Source organism: Notamacropus eugenii, chromosome 4 (genome assembly GCF_028372415.1).
Source record: "Notamacropus eugenii isolate mMacEug1 chromosome 4, mMacEug1.pri_v2, whole genome shotgun sequence".
Classification (NCBI taxonomy): domain Eukaryota; kingdom Metazoa; phylum Chordata; class Mammalia; order Diprotodontia; family Macropodidae; genus Notamacropus; species Notamacropus eugenii.
The window spans coordinates 269,373,432-269,385,323 of record NC_092875.1 but is presented as its reverse complement, the minus strand read 5'-3'; the positions used below and the strand labels follow the sequence as shown (position 1 = coordinate 269,385,323).

The following is an 11,892-nucleotide window of genomic DNA, read 5'->3' as shown; positions in this document are numbered from 1 at the left end:
TAGCTGTTTCCACATTTTTGGCTTCTTCTGAGTTTGTCTTAGTCTTCCCTGCCATCATGATAGCTTTCTTATTCTTTTTTATTGTTTGCTTATTTTCCTAGTTTATGTTAAAGTTGGGCTCCAAGGGGGTCTCCAAGTTTTTGGTGTTTCCAAAGTGATGTTATCCTGGGAAAGGCATGGGTACTGCTTTCCTGGACTGCTCTGCTTTTTACCTAGCAAGGGCCCCTAGTCTCCTGAAGCTACAAGCCTTGGAACTGTGACCACCCTCTGTTCCCTTACTACTAGTGATTACTACTAGTGCTCCTCTCTGCCCTGGAACTGTGACCCAGAACTGCATATGGGCAATTTAGTTGCCAATCAGTGTCAGCTATACCCAGTACCAGCAAAGGCTGTTGTCTGAGCCCCCCTTACTGTTTCTGTACTGAGAAGTCCCATTGCTGCCACTGTATGTGGGCTCAAGACAGGTCACTACCCTAGTGTTACAAACTTCTCCCGCCAACCTCCTAATTTTTCTTAGGCTGGGAAAATGTCTCGCTCCAGTCCTTTGTTGGCTCTGCCACTTCACAATTTGTTTTGAGGTATTTTAAGGTTATTTGGAGGGGAATGTGGGAAGAGTTCTGCTGGGTGGCTGCCTTTAATCTACCATCTTCACTCCATTCCCCTTCACTTTTTTTTTTTTTGGCAAGGCAGTCAGGGTTAAGTGACTTGCCCAAGGTCACATGGCTAGTAAGTGTCAAGTGTCTGAAGCCATATTTGAACTCAGGTTCTCCTGACTCCAGGGCTGGTGCTCTATCCACTGTGTCACCTAGCTGTCCCCTCTGTCTCACTTTAAAATCAATACAGACTTCTTTGACATGAAGGTGGTGTTTCTGTAGGTGATAACCAGATCAAGGGCATGACTATCTTTGTGTGCAGCTGTGATGACAATCAAATTAGGATCTTTTGCTGTTTTTGTTTTACTAAAAGTGCCTCTGATTGAATAATGTGATTAAAGAAGATCTTTCCCACCCATTGATGGGGCCTGCCCATTGAGGGAAGCTTGATTAGCAGAGTTGTTTTGTAGGAGGGTCCCAAGTACCTTTTGTTTTTTTCTACTGAAGCACTGGGTCACAGGGTTATGCCCTCTGGCTATGAAAAGTGTATAAATACTCTGAAGGTGAGTATTATTTTGGGTCTTACTGACTGGAAGTATTTCTTTAGCCTGAGAGACTCTGGGAAGCCACTAAGGAGCTCTCCCAGCTAAAACCCAGAAGTTCGTGCTTCCCTCTCTGGTAACTGTGTATGCAAGTAATGGTCAGACAGTTTTGGAAGCTCTGTCTGTTGCCTTTTGATTTCTCTGTGTTTTCTCTGAAGTTCAGGGTGCTGACTTTTTCCCCTGAACTAACTGAATGATATATGTGCTTGATTAAAGTGATTGTTAACCCTTCAAAGGCTGTCTTTCCTTTTAGAGAAGCAGATCAAAGAACTTGTGGTAGCAGACACCCCCACCCCCGTGTATGTTGGGGTGCTTACTGATACAGTAGCTGAGATGAGGTGGAGAAGCAGGTTGTAGGAAGTGAGTAGGTTGAGGAACTGAGTGGTTAGCATATGGAAACAAAAGTTAATATGACTGTTGAAGTCCTCTAGTGTGAAGTCAGGAGTTGAGGAGGAGAGAAAAATTTGAGTCATTTACTAAGCTCATTGAGTTAAAGGTAGTGTCTTGGAAATCTATAGACAATAGTTACCAGAATTTCAATTGCATGGTAGATTTGGATTGAATGAACTTCACAGGAAGAGGGATTACTGGGTGATAGAGGTAGGAGGAGAACCTTAAATTAACAGTGTGGGGAGCAAGGAGTATTCCGACTCCATTACTTCTACCAGTGAGTGGAGGGGAATGAATAAAAGTACTGCTAGCATTTGAAAGACTGCTCAGGAGACTGTTTCTTCAGTGGTTAAGCAGGACTTGGTGACTACTCAAAGATGGAAGGAATTGGAGAGGAAAAATTTGAGAAGGGAAGTTTGTTGCTTATAGAACAGACATTCTGGAGACCAGAGTAGTAGGGATGTTAGCTTTTGGTGGGGTGGAAGTATTTGGCATGGATAAAAGTTGTATCAGGTCTCTAATAGCCTGCCCTTGGGGAACAAAGAGCAGGAGAAGATAGCAGACTCCCATCAGAAGGTTTTACTCCTCTGTTCTTCTTGGAGGTCAGGCAAGTGCAATAGGGGGTGGAAGTCTCAGAGAGGGGAGATGGAAGTTGCATTGGCTCAGATTAGAGTTGCCAGGACCTTAACTGCCTTCTTCCAGTGGACACTCTTTGGCCACACACAGCAAGAAATAGAAGATGTGGTCAGAGGAAGATCTCACTCCTCTTCTTAGTAGTAATGGGGAGCAAAGCCAGATTGCAAGGGATTGGGAAGTGAATTGGAAGTGAGAAAAGTATAGGCCGCAGGTGTTTAGAAGTTTGTGAAAGAGACTATTTAAAGAGTAATTGCTTGAGGGGATGGAATGGTGAAGCTTTTTTTTAAAAAAAAATTGTTTTAATGGGAGAGATCTGTATATTTTTGTAGGTAGTAGAGAAGGAGCCAATGAAGAAGAGGTTGAAAATTAGGGAGGGAGAAGTGTGCACAGGAAAAATCTTTCTGGGGTCAATGGCACAAGTAGAGAAGTGGGTGTTTCCAAGGAGAGGCACTTTACCTTTGAGGGCATGGCAAAGGAGCAGGAGAATAGGGGATGATATTGACATGGCTTAAAATGTGGAGTTGGGGAACAGAGGCAGCCCCCCTTGGATGGCCTCCTTATTTCCCCCCATGAAGTATGTGAAGAGGTCTTTTGCTAAGAGAGAAGAAATGAATTTGAAATAAACACTGGTGAGTGGCAGAATAGTTAGAAAGAATAAGAGAATTGGTGCACAGCCATGAAGGCCCACAGGGATTATAAAATCACATCGGTTTAACTTGTTTTATTTATGTACAATTTTCTTTAGGCCTGCTTGGTGGATGAGTTGATAGAGTGCCAGGTCTAGAGTCAGGAACACTCGTATTTGTGAGTTCAAATCTGGCCCCAGATATTTACTAGCTGTGTGACCCTGGGCAAGTTACTTAGTCCTGTTTGCCTCAGTTTCCTCATCTGTAAAATGAGCCAGAGAAGGAAATGGCAAATTGCTCTACTATCTTTGCCAAGAAAACCCCAAATTGGGTCATGAAGAGTCAGACATGATTGAACAACACAATTTTTCTTTTGACTAAGACAAAAATTTCTCATATAGATGGTAAAAAGTGAACATAGGTTTTATTTACTAAGTAAAAATATGCTTTAAGTAATTTTAGCTAATATTGCTATATGTTGAAATTTGCTTCTGCTTGGCATGAGTACAGAACTAACACTTGCACTTCAAGTGAAGGATTTTTATGTGTGTTTTAAATGCTAAGCAGAACAATTCCTCTCCTAGCATCACGTACCACTCTATGCCCTTAAATCTTTTCTTTCCTAGGTTAAAGATCCCTAGTTCCTTTAACTGATCATCATATGAAATGAACTTGAAAGCCTTGTTACCTTTCCTTCTCTGGATGCTCTCTAGCATCAATGTTTTCCTAAAATAGGGTGTCTGGGCAGAGTATAATGGACTTATCAATTCCCTAGTCCTGGATATTATGCCTCTCAGTGAAGTTTAATATTGTGTCAGCATTTTTTGGCTTTCATATCCCACTGTGCCTCCCAGGCTACATGTATCTATTGCTTTTGTAACTGTACCCAATTCTATCAACTCTGGACTAGCACACGTTAGATGCTTGATATGTGTAAACTTAATTGACAAAAGAGATTCCAATTCCCCCCAGAGATAGCAAAAAAATATTAGTTGGTTTATTAATCTTGAATTTAACATTATAGCAGTTATGCATTTTTTACATGTGCAGAAATATTTAAACATTGTTTAAGTAGGTGTGTTTGTCCTTCGTTGCCGAAGAAGACCATACCATCAGAGAAATAGTGACATGACTTGCAATTGACTTTTTTTTGAATAAGGGAGGGCTGTGTAGGTCACCGGCCTCACTTCTCCTCCAGAGCCATCTGAATCCAGTGACTAGATATTCATCAGGATGACTGGAGATGACCCAGGATGAGGCAATTGGGGTTAAGTGACTGGCCCAAGGTCACACAGCTAGTGAGTGTCAAGTGTCTGAGGTGAAATTTGAACTCAGGTCCCCCTGACTCCTGCACTGATGCTCTATTCACTGCACCACCTAGCTGCCTGTTTAAGTAGATATCATGACTCTAAACAGGAAGAAGTTGGCTCACATCTCCTATTTCCCTCACTAATTTTTTAAACTTATGTAATGAAATCAGTTCAGATAATACACCATGAAAAACTTCAAACTTTAAAATTCTGTTTTGTTTTTTTTTTCTCTTGTCAGTCAAGCAAAATAATCTGCCCTTGAAATTGTGCACATTCTTGCTCCCCAAACATACACCAAAAAAAAAATTTTTAAGATAGGAATCACCTATTTAAACATTTTGCCAAAAGAGGGCAGTATTGGCAAACAGTACACTATAAGGGATAAAAAAAGCACATCATTTGAATTTATATTTATGATTGTCAATAGTCAGTACTCCACTTTTTTTACCCTGCTATATCTGTGTTCATTTGTGTTATTACCTCAATTTGAATATATCAGCTTAATTTAAAAAATGATTTTATGTTTTGTAAAATGTACTATTGTAGAAAAGAGGTGTATTTGAATTTATATTCTTCAGATTAAAACATTAAAAAGTATTCTTTAAAATAATGGATTCCTAAATAGATATTTGCTTTAAATTTGTCTTGTGTTAACTCACATTTAAGGTTTAAAGTTTGTAAAGCATTTTCCTCACTATAATACTGTTTGTAGATAATTCAAGTATTATTTCCCTCATTTTAAAGATGAGGAAACTGATTCTAATGGAGAATATAAGGAACTTTTTCCATGATGATCATACAAATGATTAAGTGTTTGAGGTGGGATTTATACCCACTTCTAAGTATAGCAGTCTACTCATTATATTTTGTTATCCTGCCTATAAACCTAGCGTTTATTCACAGATTTTGCCTAGGTATGGAAATTCTGAAGGCAAGAACCATTTGGTTTTTGGAATCCTCTGTCCTATCACTGACCTTATTACAGATTAAGTCTTTACTAAATGCTTGATTGACTGAATCAGAACCACTACAGTGTAAGCATTAGGTCAAAAGTTCCTTACTAATAGAAAATGAGAGGCTGACCAAGTGAAACATTTTTTTTAATAATAAAATTATCCTTCAATATTTTACTATTGCAGACTTATTTGATGAGTTAGACCATCTTTTCCACAGATAGTACTGGCTTTCACAGTTTTGTAGATTCTTGAATTTAACATTTCAACATCACAACTAATTTGACTACTTGTAAAGCGAACTTATTTCCAGTTAAGCGTTGAGTCTACTATAAAAAATAATTTCTATCCTATCTTCACTGAATATTAAATGATTAAACTTTGGAGTAGTGAAGGAATATTTGTGCTTAGGTCATATAATTAGAACTTTACCCTTTAGGATTTGGTGACGTTAAAAGACAAAAGAGAAAATCAGTTCTGCATTGATCCTGTAAAATTTTAATCAAGCTGAGCTTCAAAAGGAAAGCTGGGAGCAATGAGGATGGGTCCCACATAAATGTGCGATGGAGTGCATCTTTGAAAAAGTTAATATTTACATGAGCCTGTCTAGAGGATTTATGTGTTAGGGAAAAGAGGACTTTTACATTGACAAGACTAATAATCTGCCCTTGTGAGCGCAGTGCTGCCCCATGCCCGCAGCCTCTGTAATGCGATCTCCCCCCGTGCTGATTGGATAGCAACTGTGCTTTCCTTGAGAGGCGCTCTAAAGCGTGGCTGCTCCCAGCCCCGGCAGCCCTGGCCGCGCTTGCTGCCGCCGCCGCGAAGGCAGGGATGGAGCCCAAACGAGGATGCTGGACCGCCGGCTTTCTCCTGGCTGCGTGGGTCCTCCCGGCTCTGTCTTGCCCTAGCCGTTGTCTTTGCTTTAAGAGCACCATCCGCTGCATGCACTTGATGCTGGATCACATCCCTAAGGTGCCACAGCAGACCACGGTCCTGTAAGTTTCCGCAAGCCCTCGCCAACTTGCTGCACCCACTCCCAGCCCACGGAACTTCTGTCTGCTGGGGATAAACGCCATTCTCTCGTAACTTTTTTGGGGGGCCTGATACCCTCCTTGCTTGTACATTTCGAGTATTTTCAACAGACTTTATAAAAACAGGGCATTATATTTGATTTATATGCTTAAATTTGAATTTCTAGGAGCTTTGATTAAAATAATTAGAATTCGTCTTGAGAATGTTAATTCTACTCCTTTTTTTCCCTCTCCTCAAAGAAGAAAAACAAACTTATTTTAGCATCACTGCACTTAGACATTTTTCCGTCCTTCTGCCTCTTGCTCCCCCGCCCCCCCTCCCAATATCTTTGGAACCCTAAAGGAAGCGGTGTGCTAGTCCCATTTATAGTTCCAGATAACTTTGCTAAATGGAGCTCGGAGCTCTTACATTTGAAAGGAAACTAAAATCATGTAGTCCACTCTTCTCATTTTATGGATGAACAAAACAGTGGAGAGCTACTTGCTTAGGTCACAAGCCAGGACTTGGACCTCAACCTAGGTATCCTAACTCCTTAATTCTGGAGCCCTGCTCTTTTCATTACCTTTTTCCATTGCATAAACCTGGGACGAATTTCTCCACTAGAAGCGCTTCTACTTCACTAGAAAAGAGACTGAGGAGTGCTGGAAGAGAGTTCTTAGTTTATTAAAGTCCTTACACAAGAACTGCTCTTAAATTGAGCATCTCCTGATTATCTTTCAAGTTAGCTGACCAAAGGAAAGGGAGGGAGGGGGGCTGGTGTTGTCAAAAGAATAAAGGGGGTAAGCTTGTGTTAATGTAAACAGCTAAGGTGGTGACTGCTTTCTAATATCTACAGACTCTTAGAGAAATTCTTTTAATCATTTCACTCCATCCATTCATCAGTGAACATGAGACTTTCTTTGGACATTTAAGGTCTTGGAGCCTGAACAAATCACTTCTAATAGCTTATTTGGGAGAGCAACAGGGTGAGACAAGCAACTGGGGAGTGGGAGCTCCCTGATAGTCCAAAGAAAAATCTGGGTGTGATAATACAACACAAAGGTCAGGTCATTGACCCGCATGTATACATTTTGTGGCAGCTGTTTATTCTGCACTCTATGAGACAAACAAACATTGCAACCAAGGACAAAAATAAGGGTTATGACAAGGAATACAAGTCCTTTGGGGGAATGTCAAGTAAGCAGGGCATAAATGGAGATTCAAAGTTTTTAACACAAGGTGGTGGTAGATGCAGATTTTTGTTTCAAATGGAGGTAGCCATTTAACTTATCAGGTGCTTGAAAATTTAACGTTGAAAGAACTAGCTGTTAGAACTCAAAAAATAGGAAATAAATATAAGATTGATGATTTTGTTATTGATTATATTGTTATTTAACAATATCATTAACTCCCCTAACAAAACTCATTAATATGGGGGCTCTCTAAAAGAAAAAAAAACCATGTAAGCTAAGACTAAAGAGTATAGAGTTTCTACTTAATGAGAGAATTGCTAAATGATGGAGGTGGTGGTATTAAAAATAAGAATAGGAAAAAGTCATGTGCTTGAAAAATATGAAGTTAGTAGTCAGAATCATTCAATTAAAATGATTGAATTGAAGGAGGGGAGAAACTAGGAAATAGTTTGTTCCATTGGTTCATGGTTGCTCTTGAGTATTTGATGATTTTCCCAGTGGAGAAGAACAATTTTATCTGAGCCACAGTTGTCTGGCCTGTTAACTACAGGATAGCTGTTAATATTGCTGTTCATCTCTTGTTTTTTTCCTAGTTTTTAAAGGCATGTCTCTTAGCAGAGACCTTCCCTTACGGACATCATTTAAATTTTCTACATTGACATGTTTTCCATCTGAAAATGAGATTGTTAGGGAGCAGGATGGTAATTACCTTTTAATAAAATGAACCCAAAGTGAAGTATCAAAATGTTTTGAAAGTAATTAGTCATCATACTAGATTTAAAAAAAACAACACATTGTCCGAATTCAATCAGAGGAGTCCATGCTACCCCCTCTAAATCTGTGTGGGAAAATGCATTTGGAATTGTTACTGCTGTTCACTTTGGAAAATGCTAGTCAGTCAGTAAACATTTGTGAAACACTTAGTTTGTGCCTGGCACTGTGATAAGCACTGGGGAACCTACTGATGATGATGATGATGATTCACGTTTATATAGTGTTTTAAGGTTTAAAAAGTAGTAGGAAAGAGGTGCTTTTATCATCCTCATTTAGTAGATGGGGAAACTGAGTGGACACAAAGTAAGTGAATTGTCTAGGGGGCACAGTAAGTGTTTGACTGCTGGATTTGAACTGAGGTCTTACCTGCTTTGCAGGTCCAGTGCTTTAGCTACTGTACCCCTTAGCAGCCTATGAAAGGAAAATACCAATTCAGAACTCAAATGGGGATGACAAAATGAAAACATATGCGTGTGTGTATATACATATATACACAGAATAAGAGAGAAGGTACTATACAAAATGTAATGCTTATTTGATTTTTAAAGTTGGTAAAGCAGAAACTTACAAGAGACCGTTTTCCTTTTGCAGAAGATACCTTCTAGAGATCCCTGAGAATAGGAGAATATAAAAAAACTCTAATGTACTTGGAGTAGGGGGAGCAGGGTCCTTACAATCAAATAGCAAGGAGAAAGAACCATCCAAGAAGGCAGAAGTTCTGGGTTCTAGGATTATCTTTGCCAGTAGCTAGCTGTAAGAACATTGTGAAGGCATTGTACTTTCCTTTGTACCTTTGCTCCTTCCTTCCCACTTTCCTTCCTTCTTCCTTCCCCTTCTCCTCCTCTTATCTCCCTCCCTTTCTCTCTTTCACTTCCTTCTTCCTTCCTGTTAGCCATGCAGCCATCCTGCATTAAAGTCAAAAAGAGAGAGATGGAGAGGGACAGGGGGAGAGAGAGAGAGAGAGTACAGTAGAGAGACAGAGACAGACACAGACAGAGAGACAGAAGTTAGGCAAATACTACAAGTAGATGGTGTATATTAAGTATTTCACAAACGTTCCATTCTGTGGTGTCAAGAAATAAAGTGCCATTTGTTGAAAAGGTAGAACTATAGAGAAGCATGGAAGTTGAATTTGCAGCTTTGGTTTTAGTGTGCCAGTTATTAAGTTGGAAAACCTCATGGTTTTCCTTACTGTAACTTTTTCTGAGGAAAAGATTGTTTGCTAATATAGGAATGGCTATTTGCATTATGTTGAAAATGAATTACAAAGTTTCAGAAAGTCTTGAGGAACCTGGTAATAGTCAATTATTTTATAAAAGTGAAATCCTGTGTTCCTGTTGCTGCCTTCCAGAAAGTCTAAGGTTTTAAAATCTTAAAACTGTAACTAGTTATGTTCAGCATCTTCCTCCAAATCCTGTGGGGCAAAGCAGTATGAGAAAATGTACAATTGGGACCTACCTGTACTTTGTAGAAAAAAATGACCAGACTGGGACTTGATTATCCTTCAGAAAGATATTCCAAATCCAATATGTAATATGTTAGTGAAAATTTAGGAGACTCAACTACATTTGAAAGAGATAAGGAACTAATGGGGCTCAAAGGAAAAACAGTAGTAATTTTCATTCATTTTATTTCAAGGGCTTTTCAGTACTCCATTACCCAGAGACAGGTTTGCTCCAAGTAATTGAAAATGAGCTTCTGTCTTTCTCCAGATTCAAAGCCTGTGATTGAAACATGCTGACTGAGATTAGATAGTTGGGGAAAAACATAACATCTTAAAGAAGGATTTCATTAAAAAAACATCTTGTGGATGGGATATCATGGTGAAAGCTAGAGATACATTTAAGGCCTACATGAATTGATTCATTCCTAAACTAATTAATCAATGCCAGATGATTATATTGTTATTTAACAATATCATTAACTCCCATGACAAAACTCATTCATGTGGGGGTTCTCTAAAAGAAAAAAAAAGCATGTTTTTGTAAGCTAAGACTAAGACGGTATAAAGTTTCTACTCAAGGAGAGAATTGCTAGATGATGGAGGTAGGGGTTATATTTTAACTGCAACTAAACAATCGGGGAATCTATTTTCTTACAATATTGCAGCAGCAGATAATTTTTCCCCTGATATTTTTCTGATGTTGCTTCTTAAACTTACCTTACGTTGAATACAAATAATCTTCTTTTCCCCACCACAGTCACTGTGGAAATTTGCTGTGTTTAAAGTTTAATTATGATTTTAGAATAAGAAAAGAATATAAAACCTTTGAATAAAAATGCCATTTGATAGGAGATATAACTGATATTATATCCATTGTTTTTAAGGCAAGTACTATCAAGCCAACAGGAAAGGATTCAATCAGTCATCATAAGGATTACATTTTAGAAAGTATGATTTCTTTACTTTGTATCCCTTAGAGCAGGGTCAATCATTAAGAATTGGAAGCTGTAGATAAAATATCTCTGGCCATAAAAATAATTTCTTCATGTAGTCCGTCTGATCACTAATCAAAAGCAGTACATCACTTGGCTCCTTCAGCATCATTTTATTCCAAGGTTATTAGTCTGTGCCTTGTGCAATCTTCATATGTACTGACTAAGAAATGTGAATGGATTTATTTAGGAAGCATGATGGGGGCGGGGAATGGAAAAGATTCAGGTTCATTTTAGTGACCAACTCCCACTTGAAGGTTGTTTGATTACATTTGAACATTTTTTTAACCTCAGAATGTTTTATTGAGTCAGGATTTCCCCAGAAGTCTTAGATAAGTGTTCATTTATGGGAATAAGTAAGTTGTGTTACTCATTTAAAGACTTTTCCCCTGTGTAGAAAGCTTACTTTGCACTCCAGATAGTGCAAAATTGAATGAAAAAAAAATTAGATTGGACTCAGTAAGGAAAGGACTTGCTCAGTTGAAAAGAACTTCAACTTGTTCAAGAACAAAATAGGATTTTTAAAGCATTTTTCAATTTCCATTCCATCTGTGATTTTTAAAAAAAATTTCATTCAACCCTCAGAGGTTACTTTGACCTTTTACGTTGACCCCTGAAACAGATTTTTTTTCCAAAAGCACTGACACAATGCCTTGGCCCAACATTATTACTGAGGTAACAATGGTTACTCATAACAACTAGGGATTCATGATTTGTAAAATGAGAGATTGGGACTAGATGGTCTTTAGGGCCCTTCTGTCTTGAACTATTTATGGTTATTTATATACACATATACATATACATACATATTCACGTACATACATACATCTACATACACACACATATGCTTTCTATATAGTGTGGGCCAAATGTCTCCCATCCTAGAACCACGCACACTATACACTTATATGTATATATACATATATGTACAGTATACATATGTATACATGCACATATAAAATATATTTGATATAAAATTATATTTATTTGAATTGGAGGGGAAGAAGCCTTGATGCATTTATTTCTTAACATATTGGGTTACTGTGGGAAAACGTGAGACCTGAAATAATGCTATCTCTAGAATTTTAAGAATTCCATGCATGTATTTTGGTGCTTATCTGTGGGACATAAAATATTAATTAAGTACTTGCGGGACATGAGAAAGAAATCTGGAGATACCAGTTCCTACTGTGTTATAGGCCACTTTGTCAGTGTTTCAAGATGACATTTTGCACTTATATTGCAGATAGGTCCTTAACCTAGCTTAGTAGGTTAGACCAGAGAGCTAATGAGGACAGGTCATGACTTAATTCCCTTGTGGGCCAGTTATTTTCTCTTTGTTCTGCCTCACTATGAGCTGCCCACAGG

General features: G+C 38.5%; 1 protein-coding gene across 4 annotated transcripts in view; it reads left to right on the top strand.

The window, feature by feature from the left end:
- The first annotated feature begins 5,752 nt into the window (after window positions 1-5,752).
- The window catches only part of PXDNL (peroxidasin like), a 522,877-nt gene continuing 516,737 nt past the window's right edge, over window positions 5,753-11,892 (top strand). For 3 of the 4 annotated variants that reach the window (XM_072604570.1, XM_072604573.1, XM_072604571.1), the window contains exon 1: window positions 5,753-6,105. In XM_072604570.1, coding sequence (XP_072460671.1) covers window positions 5,942-6,105 — 164 coding nt within the window. In that variant the 5' untranslated portion in view covers window positions 5,753-5,941. The remainder of the gene's footprint in view (window positions 6,106-11,892) is intronic. The other variant, XM_072604572.1, reaches the window with a different exon arrangement.